Here is a 26,393-nt window from a genome sequence, read left to right as displayed (position 1 = left end):
GATGGAGTTCCAGGCTCCTGGCTTTGGCCTGGTTAGCCCCAGCCAATGTGGCCATTTGGGGAGTGAATCCGCAGATGGAAGATCTCTCTCTCTCTCCGTGTCTCTTTCTCCTTCTCTCTCTGTTACCCTGCCTTTCAAATAAATAAACTAATCTTAAAAAACTAAATATGCATGAAAATAAAATATTATAACTGCTTTGATGAACTTTTAAGTAAGGAAGGAACAGTAAGAGGTCAAAATAGAAGAGAATTTGAAGGAGTACATAGGCAGAGTATGCAGCCAGCTTTCACCATCAGGGCATTTACTGGCCTAAAGAATGAGAGACTCAATTTGCATGGTCATGTGTGGGTGCAGGGAATCAGGGATAAAAGCCAGAAGTCCCTGGGGAGGAGAATCTACTTTGATATATGCTCTGCTCTGACCACAATGTTAGGAACAGAGAAAAATAAATGTTTATAGCCTTTCCCCATCAACCTTGCAAAACCAAACAATTTATTAATAAGATTACAGTATAAAAAAAAGAAAAAAAAGATTATAGTATAAGTACTAAATACTATAGGAAAATCAAAGAAATTGTGAACTGAAATAAACATTACTTACAAAATACAAGTTCTGCCAAAGTAGGAAAGGAATAGGATTTGGTTTAGATATTGATAATGATCTTTTTCTTAAACTATTCATTACATATGTGTGTGTGTATGTATATATATATATATATATATATCAGTGTTCCTTGTATCCTTTTTAAAATCTATATATGTTTAATAAACATTTAATTTTATAATAAAATTTTAATAAAAATTTAAGGCTTATAAATGCATAACTATTATACCAGGATATTTCAAAAAGTTCGTAGAAAATAAAATTGAAGGGTAAGTTTATTTTGGTGTAAAAGAAGTTTGAAATCTATATTATTTTCTTTTTCTTTTTTGTTTTTGTTTTTGTTTTTTTTTTTTGACAGGCAGAGTGGACAGTGAGAGAGAGAGACAGAGAGAAAGGTCTTCCTTTTTCCGTTGATTCACGCCTCAATGGCCGCTGTAGCTAGCACACTGTGCTGATCCAAAGCCAGGAGCCAGGTGCTTCTGGTCTCCCACGCAAGTGCAGGGCCCAAGGACTTGGGCCATCCTCCACTGCACTCCGGGGCCATAGCAGAGAGCTGGACTGGAAGAGGAGCAACAGGGACAGAATCCGGCGCCCCAACCGGGACTAGAACCTGGTGTGCCGGCACTGCAGGCAGAGGATTAGCCTATTGAACTGAGGTGCTAGCCTATATTATTTTCTAATATGTATTGACTATGAAGCTTTTTAAGATCTCTCATGTGAATGGATTTCAAAAGTTTTTGTATCATCCTGAAAAAATAACAAAACAACAAAAAGTTTTTGAACCAATATAGGGCTATCAATTCCATTTTCCATGAACTTTGTGAAACACTGATATATAAGATAAAATAGGCACATATAATTATACCTACACATTAACTTTTTTTTTTACAATTTTTTTAAAACTTTTATTTAATCAATATAAATTTCCAAAGTACAGTTTTTGGAATATAATGGCTTCCCCACCAATAACCACCCTCCTACCCACAACCATCCCATCTCCCACTCCCTCTCTCCTCCCATTCTTAAGATTCATTTTTAATTATCTTTATATACAGAAGATCAATTTAATACATGCTAAGTAAAGATGAACAGTTTGCACCCACACAGACACAGAAAGTATAAAGTACTGTTTGAGTACTAGTTATAGCATTAATCCACATTGTACAACACATTAAGGACAGAGATCCTATATGGGAAGTAAGTGCACATGACTCCTGTTGTTGACTTAACAAATTGACACTCTTGTTTATGGCGTCAGTAATCACCATAGGCTCTTTTTTTTACTTACTAAATATAAATTTCCAAAGTACAGTTTATGGATTACAATGGCTCCCCCCCATAATTTCCCTCCCACTCACACCCCTCCCATCTCCCGCTCCCTCTCCCATTCCATTCACATCAAGATTCATTTTCAATTCTCTTTATATACAGAAGATCAATTTAGTATATATTAAGTAAAGATTTCATCAGTTTGCACCCACACAGAAACACGAAGTGTAAAATACTGTTTCAGTACTAGTTATAGCATTACTTCACATTGGACAACACACTAAGGACAGATCCACATGAGAAGTAAGTACACAGTGACTCCTGTTGTTGACTTAACAATTTGACACTCTTGTTTATGACATCAGTAATCTCCCTAGGCTCTAGTCATGAGTTGCCAAGGCCATGGAAGCCTTTTGAGTTTGCCGACTTCGATCTTATTCCGACAGGGTCATAGTCAAAGTGGAAGTTCTCTCCTCCATTCAGAGAAAGGTACCTCCTTCTTTGATGGCCCTGTTCTTTCCACTGGGATATTACTTGCAGAGATCTTTCATTTAGGTCTTCTTTTTCTTTTTCTTTTTCTTTTTTTCAGAGTGTCTTGGCTTTCCATGCCTCAAATACTCTCATGGGCTCTTCAGCCATATCCGAATGCCTTCAGGGCTGATTCTGAGGCCAGAGTGCTATATAGGATATCTGCCATTCTATGAGTCTGCTGTGTGTCCTGCTTCCCATGTAAGATCATTCTCTCCCTTTTTTATTCTATCAGTTAGTATTAGCAGACACTAGTCTTGTTTTTGTGATCCCTTTGATTCTTAGACCTATCAATGTGATCAATTGTGAACTGAAATTGATCACTTGGACTAGTGAGATGGCATTGGTACATGCCACCTTGATGGGATTGTATTGGAATCCCCTGGCAGGTTTCTAACTCCACCATTTGGGACAAGTCTGATTGAGCATGTCCCAAATTGTACATCTCCTCCCTCTCTTATTCCCACTCATATTTAACAGGGATCACTTTTCAGTTAAAATTTAAACACCTAAGAATAATTGTGTGTTAATTAAAGAGTTCAACCAATAGTACTGGAACAAAACAAAAATAATAATAAAATGGATAAAGTATTACATTGTACATCAACAGTCAGGACAAGAGCTGATCAAGTCACTGTTTCTCATAGTGTCCATTTCACTTCATCAGGTTTCCCCTTTGGTGCTCAGTTGTTGCCGATCAGGGAGAACATATGATATTTGTCCCTTAGGGACTGGCTTATTTCACTCAGCATGATGTTTTCCAGATTCCTCCATCCTAGGCTCTTGTCATGAGCTGCCAAGGCTTTGGAAGCCTCTTGAGTTAGCCAACTGTGATCTTATTTAGACAAGGCCATCGTCAAAGTGGAAGTTCTCTCCTCCCTTCTGAGAAAGGTACCTCCTCCTTTGATGGCCCATTCTTTCCACTGGGATCTCACTCACAGAGATCTTTCATTTAGGTAATTTTTTTTTTTTTGCCACAGAATTTGTATACACCAGGCAATGCCACGACTGAGAAAGAACTTCTAAGATTGATCCCATTCACAATAGCCACAAAACAATCAAATACCTTAGAATAAACTTAACCAAGGACATCAAAGATCTCTATGATGAGAATTACAAAATCTTAACGAAAAAAATAGAAAAGGATACCAAAAAATGGAAAAATCTTCCATGCTCATGGATTGGAAGAATCAATATAATCAAAATGTCCATTCTCCCAAAAGCAATTTATAAATTCAGTGTGATACCAATCAAAATACCAAAGACATTCTTCTCAGATCTGGAAAAAATGATGCTGAAATTCATATGAAACACAGGAGACCCTGAATAGCTAAAGCAATCTTGTACAACAAAAACAAAGCCAGAGGCATCACATTACCAGATTTCAGGACATACTACAGGGCAGTTGTAATCAAAACAGCATGGTACTGGTACAGAAGCAGATGGATAGACCAATGGAACAGAATAGAAACACCAGAAATCAACCCAAACATCTACAGCCAACTTATATTTGATCAAGGATCTAAAACCAATCCTGGAGCTAGGACAGTCTATTCAATAAATGGTGCTGGGAAAATTGGATTTCCACCTGCAGAATCATGAAGCAAGACCCCTACCTTTCACCTTATACAAAAATCCACTCAACGTGGATTAAAGACCTAAATCTACAACCCAACACCATAAAATTATTAGAGAACATTGGAGAAACCCCACAAAATATAGGTACCGGCAAAGACGTCTTGGAAAAGACCCCGGAAGCACAGGCAGTCAAAGCCAAAATTAACAATCGGGATTACATCAAATTGGCAGGTTTCTGTGCTGCAAAAGAAACAGTCAGGAAAGTGAAGAGACAACCGACAGAATGGGAAAAATATTTGCAAATTATGCAACAGATAAAGGGTTAATAACCAGAATCTACACAGAGATCAAGGAACTCCACAACAATAAAACAAACAACCCACTTAAGAGATAGGCCAAAGACCTCAGTAGACATTTTTCAAAAGAGGAAATCCAAATGGCCAACAGACACATGAAAAAATATTCAGGATCACTAGCCATCAGGGAAATGCAAATCAAAACCACAATGAGGTTTCACCTCACCCTGGTTAGAATGGCTTACATGCAGAAATCTATCAACAATAGATGCTGGTGAGGATGTGGGGAAAAAGGGACACTAATGCACTGTTGGTGGGGAATGCAAACTGGTAAAGCCACTATGGAAGTCAGTCTGGAGATTCCTCAGAAACCTGACTATAACCCTACCATACAACCTATCCATCACACTCCTTGGAATTTACCCAAAGGAAATTAAATTGGCAAATAAAAGACAAATAAAAGAGCTATCTGCACCTCAATGTTTATTGCAGTTCAATTCACAATGGCTAAGACCATGTCTATCCTAAATGTCTAACCTAAATATCTATCAACAGAAGACTGGATAAAGAAATTATGGGATATGTACTCTGCAGAATACTATACAGCAGTGGAAAAAAAAAAAAGAAATCCGTTCATTTGCTATAAAATGGAGGAATCTGGAAAACATCATGCTAAGTGAAATAAGCCAGTCCCAAAGGGACAAATATCATATGTTCTCCCTGATCGGTGACAACTAACTGAGCACCTAAAAGGAAACCTGATGAAGTGAGACGGACACTATGAGAAACAATGATTTGATCAGCTCTTGTCCTGATTGTCAAGGAAAAACTTAATACTTTATTCCTTTTAGTATTTTTTTGTTCTACTTAATACCACTGGTTGAACTCTTTAATTAAAACACAATTATTCTTAGGTGTTGAAATTTAACTGAAAATTGATTCCTGTTAAATGTAAGAGTGGGAATAAGAGAGGGAGGAGATGTACAGTTCAGTACATGCTCAGTTGAACTTACCCCTAATGGCAGAGTTAGAAACGTGCCAGGGGATTCCAATTCAATCCCATCAAGGTGGCATGCACCAATGTCATCTCACTAGTCCAAGTGATCAGGTTCAGTTCATAATTGATCATAATGATAGGATTAAGAGTCAAAGGGATCACATAAACAAGACTAGGGTCTGCTAATACTAACTAATAGAACTAAAAAGGAGAGAACAATCCAACATGGGAAGTAGGATACACAGTAGACTCACAGAATGGTAGATGTCCTAAAAAGCACTCTGGCCTCAGAATCAGCCCTTAAGGCGTTTGGATCCAGCTAAAAAAGCCCATGAGAGTATTTTAGGCATGGAAAGCCAAGACACTGTGGGAAAAAAAAAATGACCTAAATGAAAGATATCTGTGAGATAAAATAGGTGCATATAATCATATCTACACATTAAATTTCAAAAAAATATTTGTGAGGAAGAGAGAGAGAGAGAGACAGCCAGAGAGACATGGATTGTTGTTGCCTCTCATGGTCTGCATTAGCAGGAAGCTGGAGTCAAACCCAGACACTTTGATGTGGGAAGCAGATGTCTTACTAGGCACTTTAACTGTTACGCTAAATACATACCCCTACATAGTTACTCTTATGTCTTCAAAATGTTCATGATAAATACATATTATGAAAGAACAAGCACTGATTTAAATGTTGTTTGCACAAAAAATAAACATTTTAATTCCATTTTTTCATGAACCTTTTGAAGTTCTCTCTGCCTCTCCCACACACAAATACACACAAATGCACATTCAGTACTATACAGTAGCTTTCTCTAGTCTTTGGTTAGGAGGGCATTTGCTGTTATTGCCATCCCTGTGTTTTAGTATCCTTAAACTCTTTAAATTTTATAAGTTACAATCAAAAATCAACTTTTTTTTTAAATGCCTGGTTTGAGAGCCAGCTACTCCACTTTTTTTTTTTTTTATTTGAAAGAAAGAGTTAGAAACAGAGAGAGAAAGAGAAAGGTCTTCCTTTTTCCGTTGGTTCACCCCCCAAATGGCCACTACGGCTGGCATGCTGCGCCGTTCTGAATCCAGGAGCCAGGTGCTTCCTCCTGGTCTCCCACGTGGGTTCAGGGCCCAAGCACTTGGGCCATCCTCCACTGCCTTCCTGGGCCACAGCAGAGAGCTGGGCTGGAAGAGGAGCAAGCAGGACTAGAACCTGGCGTCCATATGGGATGCTGGCACTGTGGGCAGAGGACTAACCAAGTAAGCCACAGCAGCTCCCACATGACTATTTCTCACTGTATAGTCCTCAACCTGACTGTTCCCTTCCCTCTTCCTAAGATGGGAAACTAAATGACTAGGTTGCTCCCAGTTATTGCTTGTCTGCTCCCTGTGCAGACCTTCTTTCCTCTACTTAATTCTCACTTTACTATGTTTTATAACAACTTCTGGCCAAGAAAAAAATAACCTTGAAATAAACATTGCTGTCACAACGTGTAATAAAACCGTAAATGAGTCCCAAATGTCTCATGTGAGGTCTGCTCACATCACTAAATTAATAGCTTCGACAAGAACTTATACCATTTAGTTAAAAACTAAAAACCATCAGCTATAATAACTCCTGTTGTTCACTTTATCTCCAACACTCACATCCTTTAACAACAAAAATGGTGACACCCAGAAAGACACCATTAAATTTAATTGGATTTAATTGGATTAACTCATGTTAGGAAAGTTTATTGATCTTCCAGTATGTGTCACTATTTGTTCTAGATGCTGGTAGTTTATCAATAAATAAAGCAACTCAAACACAGTGCCCTCATGGAGTTTATATTCTGATGGGAGGAAGAGTAGGCAATAAACATAAGCAAGCAGTACACTAGAAAATCCTGAGAAGAAACTGAGATGAGAAAAAGATCCAAGATAGGGGGAGAGCACAGCCATGTGAGCAAGTTTTAAATAAGCTGAGGGAGTGAGACAGGATCCAGACAAGAGGAATGGCAGGGAAAAAGCATAGAGTTATTGAAGATCACTGTTTCCACAGCACAGAGAAAAGAAGTCTGATATGCAATGAGAACAGACTATGTGTCCCACAGGGTCCAACCTGAGGAGAGGCTTTTCTCTGACAGTAATAGAGTGGAAGAAAAATATGATATACATTTAATTTTTAATTTTCTTTCTGGCTGTTGGGTACAATTTGGCTGATGGGTAGTACTTAGAAGACTACTGCAAAAATCAAGACAAGAGATGAAGATCTGGAAAATTATGGTAGCAGTGGAGACACAGAAAAGTGGCCATATTTCTATTTGAAGGTACTTCTAAGAGGTTCTGCTGGTGGACTGAATATGGGAGGTGAGAGAAAAGTTCAGGATGATAAGTTTTTGGCTTGAACAACTGGAAAATAAATGCTATCCATCAAGATGAGGACTTAAATACACTGGGAGAGAAAGAACAGGGGTTGGGTTTTAGACATGATGATGTTGAGATGTATATTGGTCAAAAAAAAAAAAGTGAGATGTATATTAGACATGTAAGTAAAAATGTTAAGTAAGCAGATGGATATAGGAGATTTGTCTAACCTGAAAACATGAGTTTTTCAATGATCAGCAGATAAATTTTTGCTTTAAAACTGGGACATTGGATAAGGTAGCAAATGCTGTGGTATTTCAGACATTGGAAACAATTTTTATATCATACAATAATGGTATTTGGAGATGGGACTACTGGGAGATAATTAAGGTTGAATGAGTTCATGAGGCTGGGGGTCACCATGACAGTATTTGTGGGTTTACAAGAGGAAGAGAGATCCCAGCTAGCATGCTTGTCTCATTACGTGATACTTTCAACCATGTTATAAAGCAGCAAGCAGGCCCCCACCAGATGCTGGTGCTATGATCTTGGACATACCAGTCTCTAAAACTATGAGCTATATAAACCCTTATTCTTTATAAATTATTCTGTCTCAGATACCTCTTAATAGCAATAAAAACAGATTACAGCAAAGGGCTACGTATAAGGCCCAAGAACTAAAGTCTGTGGCACTCCAATGAGGATGTTGTGTTATGCCCAGATTGTTGGATCCCCAGAAAGTCACCAGAGACTCGATCTCGTCAAAATGCAAAAGCAAGGTTTACTCAGGAACTACAAGCCACGACACAGACCTCATCCAAACCAACTGACCCAACGGAGGCAGGAGGAAGGCCCCAGGCCTCACTCGGGGAGCGCTTTTAAAGGGTAAATACTTTTAAAGGGAAAATACTCAGGGTTACATCAGCGGGAGCTTACAGTATGGGGCCACTTGTGATTGGTCAGGGCTACTCATGGTTGGCCTGGCTTTTCCTGGTTGGCTTGAGTCTAGGAGATTTCCTTATTTGGTCGTAAGCTATGAGCTGCCCTTTTGTAAGTTTCAGTTTCCCCAAAATGTTTGCTTTTACGGGAACTCGGACCTGCTCCAGAAAATGGAGGCTGCTTTTAAAACGGAGGCACTTTGGCTCTTCATGTTGAACTAAAAAGCAAAAGAAAGTTATGATGTCAGAAAGAACAGGGAGAGGAACCAACAAAGGAGATGAAGAAGGCAGCCAGCAGGGTAGGAAAAAAGCCAAGCGAATGTGGTGTTCTGAATAAAAATGAAAACCATGTTTCAAGGAAGAAGATACTTCAAGGGATGCCAATGAATCAAGTAAAATGAAGACTGAGATTTTGCCACTGCACCTGGAGTGTAATAGGAATTACTGACAAGAGTTTTGAAGAAATGGTGGTGGGGAAATCCTGGCTGAAGTGGGTTTAAGAGATAATGAGGGGGCAGCGCTGTGGTGTGGCAGGTAAAGCCACTGCCTGCAGTGCTGGCATCCCACATGGGCGCCAGTTCGAGTCCCGGCTGCTCTACTTCTGATCCAGCTCTCTGCTAAGGCCTGGGAAAGCAGTAGAAGATGGCCCATGTGCTAGGGCCCGTGCACCCACATGGGAAACCCAGAAGAAGTTCCTGGCTCCTGGCTTCGGATCGGCACAGTTCTGGCAGTTGCGGCCAATTGGGGAGTGAACCAGCAGATGGAAGACCTCTCTCTCTCTCTCTCTCTCTCTCTCTCTTTCTCTCTCTCTCTCTGCCTCTCCTTCTTTCTGTGTAACTTTGACTTTCAAATAAACAAATAAATAAATCTTTAAAAGAGAGAGATAACGGGAAAGAAGAATTAAAGATAGGTAAGAGAAATGCACAGTACTGTACAGAGTACAGAAATGGAGTGATATCTGAGGGGAAACAGCCAAGAGTGTTTTTGTTTGTTTCAAGATAAACATAGTTGTATATTGAAGAGGAAGATTTAGTAGAGGAATACATTTACCTTAAGGGGAGAAAGAAGGGTTGAAGCAATGTCTTCAACATGCCAGAAGGTGTTTCAACAGACATACATGGTTTGTTGGTCTTGAGGGAAACAGGGATGGTTGTGCTACAGTATCAGCAAAGAAGGCTGATTACCTGGGTGCACACGCTGATGGATAGGTGGATATAATTGTGCAAATTCAGTGAAATAGGAATTAAAGTCATCAAATGACAGAAATGAAGGTTCTGTGACTCTGGACCTCTAAAGTTATATGTAACATATTCAATTTCACCACATTTCTAACATCACAATTTCAGTTCATCATTCACAGGTTGAGGCCAGTGCCCCACACAAATAGTGTTACTGGTTCCAATCTAATAATTGAGTTCTTTTCAGATAATTATAAAATTTTTCATTGAAATCTCACTGGAAAGGGCATTAGGTCATCTAATTATATCAACTAAATGTTCAAGAGTTAAGGTTGTTAATTTTATTGAAAAAAGTACTTTTCATATTTACCTACTTAATCTTGTGTTTACATCATAACTTCCCTTGATTGTTTATTTTACCGTACAGGTTCTGAAAACACAACCAACTTTCTGGAGACGTTTTCTATTCTGTAAGGACATCTGCCCAGTTATCAAATCACCAAAACTGAACTCAGTATTACTGCACTATGAAGTTTAATTGTAACAAGCAAACCAAAATATTTAAAAGTACAATTCACATAAAGTTTTTTGTACCACTCAATCTTAAACTACTATATGATAGAGATTTCAAAAGAGAGCAAAAATGAAAGAAAAAGAAAAGTATGGGGTCTTAAGGGAAATCTCAACTTCTTCCCCCAAATATTAAATATGCCAAGGGCTCCTAGTCATGTCTACTGGCAAGGGATTCAAACATAGCTTATCCTGACTTCTATCCTAGATTTTTCCTAGGGAATTTTTAACTATGTCGTAAATGAGTATATAAGGTCCTGCTCCAGGATTATCCAGAACCCTCACTATAAGGAATCTGGTTTCTTATAGCCCATGAAGAAAGCAGCAGAAACATCTTGAATAATCAATGCTAGGAGCTGGGAAAGTAGTTTTTTAAAAAAACTTTTTATTTCTAGAATTACGCCTTCAAGGCACTAAAAGTTGTGCTGGAACAGACATCTGTATCTGCAAATCTACTGACAACTATTAGGCATTAGAAAAATCTAGTCATGAAAAATTTGACCTTTTAGGAAAAGAAAGTTGCAGTGAATAGTCTTTTAAAACTTCGTGGTTACTGGGCCACATATTAATAAAACAAAAGGGAGTAAGTACCTTCATAAATAAGTTTTGTAGTGTACAGAAGGAGGAATCTAAAAAATAAAGGCCAATATACTTAAAATGCATGAGGCCATTATATATCTTCATACAGCCATCAAGAAAAAGTGAAATATGTTGCCTGGCTGACAAAGACTCAAAGAGAACTTAAAAATCAAATCCCTAAGGGTGTGTTACACATCTTACATTTTCTACTGATGTCTTCTCTATTCTCCACAATTAAAAACAGCATATAAAATGACATAAAAATCCTGAAAGTTATGAAATTAAAAGCTTTACAAATGTTGGAAAAAGATGTTTATGGCCTGATGAATGTAAATATTAAAATAGATATTGATCAAGAGACCCAATGGGGAAATGATCACAGACAAATGCTGACATATGAAAAAATACTGACCTGAAACAATGAAATGACTTCCGTGCAGCAGAAACTCTTCCAACTATAGATGCTGTGTGACCCTAGCTTAATAATAAATGTTAATAGCTGATAAGGCATTGGTGAATTAAAATGAAATGTTAGTATAACCTCTTCCTTGCTCACATATATATTTTCCAATTCTCTCTAGTACTGGTGTTTCCTTACCTGGGCAACAGAAAAATCTGGAGGCTTTCTAACTGCCAAACTTAGTACAGTGTTTTCTAAACCACTGTCATAGTACTTACTACATTGAATTATTATTTGTAGGTGCCTTGTATTTCTCCCTTGTCTGTAAGGTCTTTGGGGACAGTAAGTCATGTTTAGCTAATATCCCAGAGGGCTTTACACAATACCTGATGTTCAGTAAACATTTGTGGGATTAAACAGATACCTCTTCCCTTCCCTCTTGAGTATGGTTTTGAAGTATAGGCTCACTGTCTCCCCACCCACTATTCCCATCTTGATTTACCTTTCCCAGGATTTCTTGGCAAAAACATCTACTCTGCCATCTGCTTCAATTTGCTTGAAAATTTAACACCCCAGTCTTTTGTTTTCTAATTATCTGCAATGGAATGAGATTGAAATATATAAAAGTCCAAATTCTCAAGGCTACCAAAAGTTATATGGAAGTAAAATTCACTGGAGTTTCTCATAAAATTATAAGAACTTTGTGGGAAGGTTTAAAAGAGGAATGAAGGAGGCGGGGGAAGATGGAAAAGAAGAAGAAAGGGATGACGCATACATAACAACCAGACCTGGAATGTCCAGCTCTATTTGACATGTTTACTTAGCATTTAAATGGGTGCTTTAAAAACATCTGCTCCAATATTTCATTTTGGTTTGGAGGGAAATGATAAAGATTTTTTTGTTCAGTTGTCCCTCATGCAGATGTTCTACCCAGCGCTATTGATTGCTATTACAATATTTTTTCACAATAATTAGTTCTAGATAATACACTTGGGACAAATAAAATGGCCAACTTATGGTTGGTCATTACAAGCAACTGCATATATTTTTCACTATATTTTTAAAAATTCCATCATAAAAGCACCAGTAATAGTAATGTTCCTCTTCTGTTGAGAGCTATTGTACACAAACTGAGCAAGCCTTTTCCAATAAACCTAAGATTTACAAGACTTTTGCTTGTCCTACAGTAGAATCCAGGGTTATCACCTCTTTCTACAAGCTTCTGCTGTCCAAATTCAAAACTTAATTTCCTCAACCCTGTTATCTTTACTGTAACTATACACAATTTCCCATTAGATACTTGACTTTCTCTTGTTGACCCTTATAATCCTGTTACTGTATTATTTGAACATTTCATCCATGTATTTTTTCCTTCTAAAATAGAGATGAAAATCTCCTTTGCTGCAATTTTAAGTATGATTGAGAAGGGTTCACCTTCCCATTTTCAAGTGGCTTAATAATATGAAATCTTCAAAACAACATATATTTTCAGAGACAGCACATGATTTATTGTGCTGATGACCATTTATCCTGCTTATCCATGGGTGAACACAGAAGATGAACTTTTCAGAGAATAAGACTTTTCCATAATAAATGTGTCAACTCTGTTGCAGTTATATATTTTCCCCACAGAGAGGAATAAAACACCTTATTGACTTTCATATTCTTTCCTCCTTTTTCCCCAAATGTTTCCCCCACATATAAAAGCTATTTTTAACCAGAGGTCACTTATCTCCCAATCTAAGCAATCAAAGAACCTAATTTTAAAATGGTCTCAACGCACCGAAATAGAGGTCTTTAGGACCATGTGTTAAAATGAATTCTACAATTTTGTAAGAGCAGAAGTTTAAGCACTTATCCAGACTAAATACCTTGTACCTTATTTGAGGGCACTGAATGATTATAAATCCTTCATAAAGGAATACGGTGCTCCTTAGATAAGTGCATCTGATGAGAAAGCCCTGATCCAGGAGTAAAGGAATGATTACCAGAATGTTTATGTTGCTAGGCAGTAAGCTAAGAGTTTTATGTGTCCTTTAATTTAATCCTAACCAGACAAACTGGGATGTGAGGGTAAGCATCTCCAGATGAGGAAGAACAAAGGAGCGGTAATTCTAAGTCAAGATGGTCCTTGTTCTTTTCTTGATAGCATATGGAATATTTTAGTGTTGGATAAAAAGCTACAATAGCCATGGAAAATCACCTCTCCTAGTTTCTTCTGCTGTTGAAATGTTAATCTGTTCTGTTTTGCCTTGTTTCAGGATTCCATATAATGTCAGATGCTGCTGCTAGTGATCCTGAATCATTAAGAAGAAACCATTATCTGTGTGCATTTAAGAAGATAAGGAGATATTTCATGCATGTTCTATAAAATATTTAGAAAACCCTTTTGGACACTTAAGGGAATGGCCTTCATTTAGCAGGAAAATGAATCTCCATGGATTAGCTCATTCCTTCAAATAATGGCAGTAAAATGAGCTATGATTTTTTTTCCACTTCAAAGGAGAAGGTATATAATGCTATAATGACTTCATTATTTTTATGAAAATAAGAATTTTCATATAACATGCACAACAAAACAGATAAATACTCATAATGAGAGATTCCAAACAATTTATTTTTGAATCCTTAATCATTTTGTACCATTCAAGACTTTGTTCTTCTCTAGCCATTCAACATTTATTAAATGCCTACACTGTTCACTGACACTGTGCAGTATATATGAAGATGAATAAGAGTAGCTAGCATATTAACTACATGTATCAAATCATAAAGACTGATGAAAATAACAAGAGGAGCATGTTTCAAGTGAAATGAATGCTTATAAATAAACTGTTTCATATCCTGTTTTGTGAAAGTAGATTGAAAACACATGCAGATTATGTACTGATTTCACAAAAATATTGTATCCACCCACCAATTAAAATCGGAGGACTAACTCTTCAAAGCTCATTAACCAGACATGTTCATTTACATTCCAGTGTTGTTTCTTAGCATTAGTTTCCACAAGCTCCAGCAGAGTTTTTATGCAATGTGCTTACACAGTTGCATAATTTTATGCTGACAAGACAATGGATCAAAACTCAGAGAAATAATAGAGTGCATACATGACTAACAGATGCTGAGATCTTTAGGTACAGGCTTTCTTCTTCAAGATGAGGACCAGTTGTCACAAGGACACATGCATTACAGTATGTTCTCTGTGAATTTTAAACTGGAAGAGGAATGCTATCTGACAAACAATAACTGGTTTGGTATAATAATAGACACTTAGGTAGGGTTTTCTTGTTTGTTATTTTTAGTATAATAATTATCTGAAGTTTACTTTATTTGTAATACTGAATTTTTTGACTTTACATAATTTTCTTCATTTTTATTGCACTGTAGAGAACATAGTATGCAGTTACTAAATAATTTCTAAATGCTGCTTTGCGACAACTAACCATTTCAAGCCAGCAGTAAAATCATCTAGTTTCAACTCTGACACAAAAGCCTAGGAAGACTCGCTTATCTGTTATAGTAATCATCTTGCCATAGGTTTGTAACAACCTACAATGTTTTAATGAAGTTTACTATGAATCAACACCCCCCAAACATTCAAAATATTTTGCATATCTATAAAACTTATCATTATTTTTTTAGCTCCAAGTTCCAGAACATGTATCCATGGCAAAATATTTAGAAGTTTGCCATGATCCACAAAGAGAAAATTAACTCCATGCTTATTTTCAAATCCACTGTCCACAGGACAGGATTTTTTAATACTAATCACAAAGACCTATTTCAATTTTTTTATATCTCCTTGTATCCATATAATAGCTTTAAATGCAGGGGTTTTTAATTTGTAGAGTACAGCTTATTAGATACCATTGCCAGGTGATGTTAATTACCAACCAAACATTAACAAAGCATTTCTATTATATTATCAGGCTAATTTCTTTTGTGCAATCAGAACACAGGAACAGACATTGATAGAAGAGAATGGATACGAGAATAGACTACATTAAACAAAACAAAAATTGTTATAGACATAGCCAAAAACACAAGGCCATACTTCTCTGGTTAATAAATACCAGTGCTACAACATTATGGCATTGCTACCATTGTGTTGGCTGAATCATTTATTACTAAGAGGAGCCATAGGCTAGTTAGGAGTATAGTCTTTGGAAGCCAAAAATAAAGAGATCAAATCCTAGCTCACCACTTCTGATCCAGCACCCTGCTTATGCACCAAAAGGCAGCTGAAGATCCCCCGACTCGCCACCCATGTGGGGAGACCATCTGGGATCCTGGCTTAAGGCTGGCCCAGCATTGGCCATTTCAGCCTCTTGGGGTTGAAGCAATGGACAGAAAATCTCTGTCATTCCCTTTCTCTGTGTTCTGTCTTTCAAATAAATAAAATAAATCTTTGTAAAACATCAAAATTAACAAAAACTTAGCTTAACCCCTTGCTATTCATGTGACCTTGGGCTACTGGCTTAAATTCATTCTGAGCCTCACATTCTTCGTGTATATAACTGCATTAATGTTTTATCATTCGGTTATTCTCACATTAAAAGTAAAAGCACTTTATGCTTTGTCACCAGAAATAATTACAACAAACCTTTAACAAATCTGTTATTACTCCCTTTATTTAAAAAATTATTTATTTGAAAAAAGAGTAAGAGAGAGAGGGAGAGACAGAAAGAGGTCTTCCATCCACTTCTTCACTCCCCAAATGGCCCCAACAGCAGGGGCGGGGCCAGGCCGAAGCCAGGAACCAGGAGCTTCTTTCTGGTTTTCCAGGTGGGTGCAGGGACCCAACCACTTAGGCCATCTTCCACTGCTTTCTCAGGCCATTAGCAGGGAGCTACATCAAAAGTGGAGCAGCTAGGACTCAAACTGGTGCCCATATAGAAATTCGGCATTATAGATGGGGGCTTTACCCACTATGCCAGAGCCCGCCCAATCACAACAAACTTAAAAGGGAGTGTTCATGCTATTTTATCTAAACACCAATGAGATGAAAGTTAGTTAAAACATTAGGTTGGATTTTTATAGCAAGTTCCTTGCCTTTTTCATCCTTATATCCCTGGTGAGACAGGTTAGAAATAGGATTCACAAAATCAATGCCCTCCCAACTGGACATGTCTCTGTCTCCCACCACAGCATACTCTACCCAGCTTGGCTCCAAATCAATCAGAAGCAAGGACTGTCCACCTACTAATGGCAAAAGATCCCCTACTGCCCCATTAGCCACTTCCCTCACTGGTGTGAATGCACAGAATAGTCCAGGCTCACTAATATATGATCTTCCTAGGGAGGTGGTAGTGAGCAACAGCACCACTTAAAGAAGCAACTATGCCTGTGCACACCACCAAGCCAGGTGCAAACTGAAGTGCCCTGTGCATAGGGGACAAGTCAGAGACTGAAAGGGTGTGGTACACTCCCCAGCCAGATACAAATCCCTGATCAGCTGGGGTGGGGGCTGAAGCTGGGTGGCGGAACCTCTTCTCAGTTGGCCTCTTGCTAATTTCTGCTTGCAAGTGAGCCAAAGAACTCTGTCTCACTAGGAGCTAACGTAAAACCTAACACAAAAGACATTACTGTTGAATGATAAAAATTATGATATCCATAGCATATTTGTATCATATCTGTAACTAAGTCCTATCACCTTCACTTCTGAAGTCCTGATGCTTTTCCCTTTTCTCCCCTACCAGCATGGGAGTCCAAGCTGCTCATGTGGACAACCCCAGTCATCTCCTTTTGAAGGTAACGGTCTCTTTTCTGGCTTCCTTTCTCCTTGTCAAGGCAGAGTGATCTTTCCAGGGCATATAAAAATCTTTTCATGCATCCAAATCCCTGACTCCTAGTATAAATACAAAGTCCTTAATTTGATCTACAGATTTACAGTCTACCTCCTACCCACCAATTCAGTCCTTACTCTTTACTCTAAACCGCATTCCTTCCCTTATTCTTTTTCTAGCTACAATGGTTTTCTTTCAGTTCCTTAATAGGCTTGAAACCCTCTTCATTTGCCATCCCTCAGCTTGCAGTGTCCTGCGGCCAAACTCGATCCAGGTGCTATACATCTCCTACTTAGCTTGGATGCTTCCGCAGGGAAGCCTTCCCTGACCTTCCTATGAGTCCTTAAGGAACCATATACCTCTCTTCAGAACACTTACCTATTTATATTTCTTTCTGCTACTATTTAACGAATAGCAGTTTATGTTTTCATCTATAGTCTCCATAAGGGCATTTACTCCACAGGTGCCTTGAGTGGTCAAAATGTGGTTGAATAAGTGCTTTTCAAAATTATTAGTATTCCTAAAAAACCATCTAAAATCCCTCTTGGTGGTACCTTGAAACAGTTATAATAAATGCTGTAATAAACAATAAATAGAGAGTACTTACTGACATATCAAGTAATAGTAAATAAAATAAAAGGGCAATTGGAAGGAGATGAGAAACACTCTCCTTCCAAGTTGGAAATGTAGTTTCCCAGACTTAGACGGTCATTTCTTTCAAGTTGTAAGCATCTGCTAATCTTACAGCAGGCAACTTTTTCTTCCAAAGACTATGAGGAAGCTTTGCAAGAGAACTTGAAATACACAAAACACTGGCCAGCGCCGCGGTTCAGTAGGCTAATCCTCCACCTAGCGGCGCCGGCACACCGGGTTCTAGTCCCAGTTGGGGCGCCGAATTCTGTCCCGGTTGCCCCTCTTCCAAGCCAGCTCTCTGCTGTGGCCTGGGAAGGCAATGGAGGATGGCCCAAGTGCTTGGGCCCTGCACCCCATGGGAGACCAGGAGAAGCACCTGGCTCCTGCCATCGGATCAGCGTGTGCACCGGCCGCAGTGTGCCAGCCGTGGTGGCCACTGGAGGGTGAACCAATGGCAAAGGAAGACCTTTCTCTCTCTCTCTCTCACTGTCCACTCTGCCTGTCAAAAAAAAAAAAAAAATACACACAATATTGTGTGCGTCCTTGAAATATAATCATGCACACATCTAAAGGGCTTTTAAAGCATGATGGCTTAATCAGAATATCTTTAACCCCGGCCTAAATTCTTACCAAATAGTTCACTATCTGCAATGAAAGGCTAAATGGCAAGAAGCTGTGACACAATTTACTTTACAAAGAAATAAATTCACTGCCCCTTCACTAGATAGCATTATCAAATGGAAAGTCAGTGCTGCATTTTCTACATGCAATTTTAGAATTATATAGTAGTTGTCAGATACTTAGCAACGGCAGAATATTAGGCAAGCAAGAAGCCAGAATTTTATACTAAAAGCTTATCTTGAAAACGTGAAGAAAAATATAATCAAAGGTTGCAGAGATTTTATAACATTAACAGTGGAAAATAAATCTGTGGACAGAGGTAAGTCATCTTTTGCTGGGTTATAAAGGAAGGTGATATAGACGAAAAACACCTTCAGTTGATTCTCTCCCGGGGATCCTGCTGAGCCGGCACCAGCCCATACAGGCTAACGGGAACAGTCTTCTCCCCCAGGGCAGAGTGAGAATGAACCTGTAGAGACCACGGGTTTCCCACGGAACCCGGACCAGGGCAGGCACGGCAGTCCGACCCCGGAACCAATGCTGTCTTTACTGCACTTCTCCCTGCCGGCCACACGGCCAGTTATAGGTGGAGCTCACCTGGGAAGAGACCACAGCTGCGGAGGCTGCGAGGGGCAACGCCGCACCCTGCAGGCTGGGCAGAGCGGTACCCCGTACCTCGGTCACCGCCTGGCCCGGGAGCACCCGCGTCCGAATTTTCTCTCCATTCAGAGTACAGCCTGGTCCTTCCACCATCGCCGAGCCAGCACTGTGGCCCACCTAGCTGCGGGCCCGCTGAGGAGACTGCAGGGTAAGTTAACCTCCGCGCGGGCACAGACGGCAGAGAGAAAGTTCAAATCTCCCGCGCGCCCAGCCCCGCCCAGGGCTTAAGTCCTCCCGCCCGGCGCGGGCCGCGCCCCTCCGCGCATGCGCTGCGGCTCCCCTCCGCGTCTTCCTGGGACGGTAGACGAGAACGCAAAGGCGGCGTAGGATATGGGACTTGAGAAGCTCCAAATGTACTGCCTTTGTTGTGAGGTTTTTCTCTTGTCTTCGAGCTGTTCAGTACTGCATATCTGTTCTGACCTTCATCTCCTAAAATCCCAGTGTGGCCGGCCTGATTTTTCCGTGTTCTCTGTTTTGACGTGGGTGGGAGCAGAAAGGGGGCTTTTTTTTTTTTTTTCTTACAACAGATTTTTTTCCTCTCCTGTGGATTTGTATAGAAAATATATATTATATATTTGTGTGTATATATATAAATGGCTTTTTATGGTAACTCATGAGCAGCCGATCCTCAGTAACATATAAACAACCCCTTCACTTTTGCATAGTTGAATGAGTCCTGCCCAAACTCATACATCCATTTTGTTATGGGGCGCCCAGAAATGAACGTTATTTGAAATTGCTTTCTAGAAGATAGGACACTATATAAATTTGAGGATTCTGCACAGCTTTTCAAATTTACCTATAAACCTAAGCAAATATGAGTACATACATACATATAAGAAGCTAGTGACTCCACACAACTTTGTGACTTATGAAGAATTCTTTTTTTTTTTTTTTTTTTTTGACAGGCAGAGTGGACAGTGAGAGAGAGAGAGAGAAAGGTCTTCCTTTTTGCCATTGGTTCACCCTCCAATGGCCACCGCGGCCGGCACGCTGCGGCCGGCGCACTGCGCTAATCCAAAGGCAGGAGCCAGGTGCTTCTCTTCGTCTCCCAAGGGGTGCAGGGCCCAAGTTCTTGGGCCATCCTCCACTGCACTCCCTGGCCACAGCAGAGAGCTGGTCTGGAAGAGGGGCAACCGGGACAGAATCCGGCGCCCCGACTGGGACTAGAACCCGGTGTGCTGGTGCCGCTAGGTGGAGGATTAGCCTATTGAGCCCTGGCGCCGGCAGAAGAATTCTTTTTTAATTTAAATAGTGAACACTTAAACAATGTCAATCCGTAAGTGATTTCATAAGCATATCACTGCACTACAGTTAGTACAGAAAAATAAATGCATTACAACTTTGTACTAATGACCAGACCTTGAAAACTCAAAGATTGTTCAATCTTTCTCCTTGTGGGTAGAGATCAGTGGTTCAAGTTGGCTGGATCAGGTTTAGGATTATTTGTACTTTACTTCCTTGTTCAATGTTTGTTTACTCTTATAGGTCATGTTGTTAATCAAGAAAGAATATTGTTATCACCAATCAAATTCAGTAATAATCTGTACTTTGAGGGAGGAAAGCCCTATACACCTTTGTTACTTTCACTTTTGCATTACTTTTTACTAACAAATGATCTCTCTTTTCTTTTTTTTTTAAGATTTATTTATTTATTTGAGAGATGGAGTTACAGACAGAGAGGGATAGACAGAGAGAGAGGTCTCCCATCTGCTGGTTCATTCCCCAAATAGCCACAGTGACCAGAGCTGGACCAATGCAGAGCCAGGAACTTCTAGGTCTCCCGGGTGGATGTAGGAGCCCAAGCACTTGGACCGTCTTCCACTGCCTTCGCAGGCCATTAGCAAGGAGCAGGATTGGAAGTGGAGCAGCCAGGACTTGAACTGGGATGCTGGCGCCATAGGTGGAGGCTTAACCTATTCCAGCAGAGTGCCGACCCCATCTCATTTTTTTTTTTTTTTCCCAAAGATTCCATGAAACAAAATTTGGCAATGCCTACTTGGGTGATGTGGCCCAACGTTTCACAGGAAGTTAGAGTCAATATACTGGCTAGGTCTGCAACTGTCAAAAAACTTCATTGAGAAGATCTGTTTCTGAAATGATTCACTTGTATGGCTGGTGGCTGGAGGCCTTAGTTCTTCATCTTAGTGCTCTAATTACACGGCTGCTTGGCTGTTCTCATCACATGGCAACTGAGTTTCCCCAGAGTGTGTGAGCTAAGAGAAAAGGCAAAGAGAACACTGTCAGGCCCTTTACTGTCCAATCACTTTGATTACCTAGAGTCTAATTCTATTTTGTGGTTCTATAACAAAATATCTGAGACTGGGTTTTGGAAAAACAGAAATGTATTTCTCACAGCTCTGGAGACAGAGAAGTCTAAGACCAAGGTGCTCGTAAGTCGGTTGTCTAGTGAGGGTGCAGTCTGTTCCCAAGATGACACCGTGAATCTGCATGTCCTCCCAAGAAAGGGAATGCTTTGATACCAGAGGGCAGAAGGCAGAGGGTGAAAGTGGTTTATTACCCCTGTCAAGTTATTGTATAAGGATGCCTAATCCCAATCATGATGTCTCATGACAGAATCGTTTCTGAAGAGTCACACACCCTCAATATTGTTGTGTTGAGGATTAAATTTTGGAGGGGCAAAAACATTAAATCCTAGCACATAGACTGTTATTTTTTAAAGATTTATTTATTTATTTGAAATAGTTACACAGAGAAAGAAGGAAAGGCAGAGAGAGGGAGAGAGAGAGGTCTTCCATTTGCTGGTTCACTCCCCAATTGGCCACAATGGCCGGAGCTGCGCTGATCCAAAGCCAGGAGTCAGGAGCTTCCTCTGGGTCTTCCCTTGTAGGTGCAGGAGCCCAAAGACTTGGGCCATAGCAGAGAGCTGGATCAGAAGTGGAGCAGCCAGGTCTCGAACCAGCACCCATATGGGATGCCGGCACTGCAGGCGGCAGCTTAACCCACTAAGCCACAGCGCCGGCCCTTCGACTATTCTTGTCACTTATTATAGCATTCACTAGAAGCCAGTCATTAAGTACAGCCTGTAGTATAGGGAGGGAATAAAGCTTTGTTTCTTGAAGATAGGAGTATCAAAGAATTTGTGGCAACGTTTTAAAACCATCCAAATTTTCATCTTCATTTATCTGATTCAGCAAGGGTTTGTGTTTTCTCTTTAGATGCTGTATACTGATATGCATTTGGGTCAAATATGATACTTTATAGAATTAGACTCCCACAGGAAGTGATGAGGACTGACATTGATGACAGTAAGAGGTTGCACTGACAAGACCTGCAAAGCCAAGCTAGATTTTGTTTAAATGTGACTAGCCTCTGGGTATTTTGGTAATGTTTTTGTTCTCAGTCCTTAAATCCAGTCAAGAGAAATCACATGCATTTTTCTTCTGCAACATCTATAGAAAGTCCTGTCACCATTGCAAGGAAACTTAGTCTGGTAAAAATTCTTAATACTTTTTTATCTAGACTGTCAGTAACCTTCTCACTGTCATCCTTTCTGTGTTTTCTCTTTCATATGATTACCAGAGTGATTTTCTCCACAACTTTTTCTTAACATCACTTACCAGTTCATAACTTTGTATATATAAATCATTCATTTTCACTAGAACTTACTTACTTCAGTTGTCAAATAAAGAATGACTTCTTGTTATGTTTGAATGTGGTTTGTCCCACCAAAATTCAAGTTGAATTTTAATTCCCCAGAGTAATGGTATTGAGGTGCTTTGGACTTTGTGAGGAGGGATTAAGTCTCCAAGATGGCTTTGTGCTGCCTTATAGGAGTTCTAGCTCTTGTGGTGCTACATTAGTACTCATGGGAATGCATTGCTATAGTAAGCCAGGTACTTCTGTTCAATCTCTCTTCCATACATACCACTTGCTCTTCTCTCTAATGTGCTTCTGCCATGTGATGACATCTGCAGTGTTATGATGCGGCATGAGGCCCTTACCACAACTGATCACTAGATCTAGCTCCAGAACTGTGAGCCAAAAATAAATCTACTTTTTCTTTTTAGGATGTATTTATTCATTTGAAAGTCAGAGTTACAGGGGTCAGTACTGTGGTGTAGCAGGTAAAGCCGCCGCCTGCAGTGCTGGCATCCCATATGGGTGCCAGTTCTAGCCCCAGCTACTCCACTTTTTTTTTTTGACAGGCAGAGTGGACAGTGAGAGAGAGAGACAGAGAGAAAGGTCTTCCTTTGCCGTTGGTTCACCCTCCAATGGCCACCGCGGCCAGCGCGCTGCGGCCGGCGCACCGCGCTGATCCGATGGCAGGAGCCAGGAGCCAGGTGCTTTTCCTGGTCTCCCATGGGGTGCAGGGCCCAAGCACCTGGGCCATCCTCCACTGCACTCCCGGGCCACAGCAGAGGGCTGGCCTGGAAGAGGGGCAACTGGGACAGAATCTGGCGCCCCGACCAGGACTAGAACCCGGTGTGCCGGCGCCGCTAGGCGGAGGATTAGCCTAGTGAGCCGCGGCGCCGGCCCACCAGCTACTCCACTTCTGATCAAGCACTCTACGATGGTCTAGGAAAGCAGTAGAGGATGGCCCAAGTCCTTGGACCCCTGCACCCACGTGGGAGACCCAGAAGAAGCTCTTGGCTCCTGGCTTCGGATTGGCACAGAATCAGCCACTACAGCCATCTGGGGAGTGAACCAGCAAGTAGAAGACCTCTCTCTCTCTCTCTGCCTCTTCTTCTTTCTCTGTGTAACTCTGACTTTCAACGTAAATAAATTAAATTTTTTTAAAGAGTTACAGAGCGGCAGAGGCAGAGAGAGAAAGAGGTCTTTCATCTGCTGGTTCACTCCTCAAATTGCTGCAACAACCGGAGCTATGCTGATCTGAAGCCAGGAGCCAGGAACTTCTTCTGGGTCTCCCATATGGGTGCAGGGGCCCAAGGACTTGGGCCATCTTCTACTGCTTTCCCAGGCCATAGCAGAGAGATGGATTAAAAGTGGAGCATCCAGGACTCGAACCGGTGCCCATATGGGATGCCAGCAGTACAGGCAGCAGCTTTACCCACTATACCACAGTGCTGGTCCCTAAATCTCCCTTTTTAATAAGGTACTATAAAGTTTCAGATCCTTTGTTAAAATGATTTTTTAAAATTTATTAGACAGGTAGAGTTGCAGACAGTAAGAGACAGAGAGAAAGGTCTTCCTTCCGTTAGTTCGCTCCCCAAATGGCCGCTACATCTGGCGCTGTGCTGATCCGAAGCTGGGAGCCAGGTGCTTTTTCCTGGTCTCACATGCGGGTGCAGGGGTCCAAGCACTTGGGCCATCTTCTACTGCCCTCCTGGACCACAGCAGAGAGCTGGACTGGAAGAGAGCAACCAGGACTAGAACCTGGCGCCCATATGCCATGCCAGAGCCGCAGGCGGAGGATTAACCAAGTGAGCCCTGGCACCAGCCCCAAGATCCTTTGTTATAGCAATGTAAAATGGACAAAGACACTTTCTATAACTCTCCATATGAATTGCTCTAGTTCTAGTATAACATACATGAAAGCACTTTGAAAAGTATAAAATAAAATTCTCTGCAAATTTGAGATACTCTACTCACTATTCTCAAAAATACCCTTAACTTTTTATATCTTGGCTCATGCTGTTAACTTAATATGTTTTAAACCATCTCTTCATCACAATTTACTGAAATTCTTCTAACCTTTAAGGCCCACTTGTCTGTACATACTTTACCATAAATGTTTTGAAATATCCTCGTGTGTGTGTGTGTGTGTGTGTGTGTGTGTATGTGTGCGCTTGGTATCATTCTTCTGAATTAGATTTGATATTTTCAGAATTCCTTTCTAAAATAAATGATATAAACATGTATTATGCGTTAAAATGTCTTGTGGTATACTTTCTTTATTAGATTAGAAAACCAGTAACCTTAATATATTCCTGAAACAGTAAAACCAATCTCATGTGTAGACATTTGTGTCCATTATTTCCTATTCATTTGCCTTCATAATAACCCTGTATGGTAGTCAGAATAGAAATTATGATTAATATTTTACCAGTGAAGAAACTGAGTTTTAGATCACTTCTTATTCTCTAGGATTACATTGTAGGAACCCACAATGCCATAGAAAAATAGCCCACATTTTCCAGCTCATAGGCCAGTATTCTTTTTTGTAGTTTTTTTTTTTTATTATGAAAGATTTACTTATTTTAAAGGAAGAGTGACACACACACACACACACACACACACACACAGAGGGATAAACAGAAAAAGAGATCCTCCATCTGCTGCCTCACTCCCTGAATGGCCACAGTGGCCGAGGCTGGGACAAGCTGAAGCCAAGAGCCTGGAACTCCATCTGGGTCTCCCATGTTAGTACCAAGGGTCCAAGCACTTGGGCCATCATCTCTTGCCTTCCTAGACACAACAGCAAAGAGTAGATGAGAGGCAGACCATCTGTGACTGAAACCAGTGCTCCAAAAAGGGATTGGCTGAGCCTGTTAACACCACAAGGTCAGCCCCATAGGGCACTATTTTTTTTCACTAACATCACAGGCAAGTGTTGATCAAAGTCTAAAACATTGGAGAAGATAGCTTTTTTATGTCCTCAAGTAGCCTATCCCTAGCTTATAGGTACACAGTCCTAGTGCAAACAGTGTTGAAAGAAACTAAGAATGCCAAAACAGAGATGGATGTGAACTAAACATAAATGTGAATTTTATTTCCGAAGATTTCCATTAATAAAAACATAAAATACTTTCTGTCTGTGAAGCATAGACCCAACCCTGGGATACAAAAGTGACTCAGAGGAACCTTTGCATACAAAGATTACAGTGGACTTAGAGCTACTAGTGGTAAATCTCTAATAGAATGAAAAGAGATCACTTGCTATGTACTATCTATATTTATAAATGAGAGAAATTCATTGAAGTATTAATTCACTCAGAAGCAAGATAATCTAGAGGATGCTCAGAGAACATATGGGAATAGGTTGAATGTTTTAAAAGTGGGGAATCCGCCCAGCGCCGTGGCTTGCTAGGCTAATCCTCTGCCTGTGGCGCTGGCACCCCGGGTTCTAGTCCCGGTCGGGGAGCTGGATTCTCTTCCAGTCCCACTCTCTGCTGTGGCCCGGGAGTGCAGTGGAGGATGGCCCAGGTCCCTGGGCCCTGCACCTGCACGGGAGACCAAGAGGAAGCATCACTTGGGGGGTGAACCAACGGAAAAAGGAAGACCTTTCTCTCTGTCTCTCTCTCTCTCTCACTGTCTAACTCTGCCTGTCAAAAAGAAAAAAAAAGGTGGGGAATCCTAGGGAAATAGAAAGGTCAATTAAGGGAATTCCAAGTAAGGAGAATATGGGGAAATATAGGTATGTGATATATTTGAGACACAATGGTTAATGTAGTTGTTTCATACAGGGAAATAATGATAGATAACATGGAAATATTCC

At 40.3% G+C, this 26,393-nt stretch overlaps 1 protein-coding gene across 1 annotated transcript in view; it reads right to left on the bottom strand.

The window, feature by feature from the left end:
* NEIL3 (nei like DNA glycosylase 3) overlaps positions 1–19,202 on the bottom strand; it is a 61,002-nt gene extending 41,800 nt beyond the window's left edge. Inside the window, 1 exon segment of the mRNA XM_008250076.5 lies at positions 18,911–19,202. Coding sequence (XP_008248298.3) covers positions 18,911–19,066 — 156 coding nt within the window. The 5' untranslated portion in view covers positions 19,067–19,202.
* Between the last annotated feature and the right edge of the window lie 7,191 nt (positions 19,203–26,393).

The sequence above is a fragment of the Oryctolagus cuniculus genome, chromosome 2 (genome assembly GCF_051225735.1).
Source record: "Oryctolagus cuniculus isolate XC-2025 breed Fujian yellow rabbit chromosome 2, ASM5122573v1, whole genome shotgun sequence".
Classification (NCBI taxonomy): domain Eukaryota; kingdom Metazoa; phylum Chordata; class Mammalia; order Lagomorpha; family Leporidae; genus Oryctolagus; species Oryctolagus cuniculus.
This window is presented reverse-complemented; position numbering and strand designations above follow the sequence as displayed.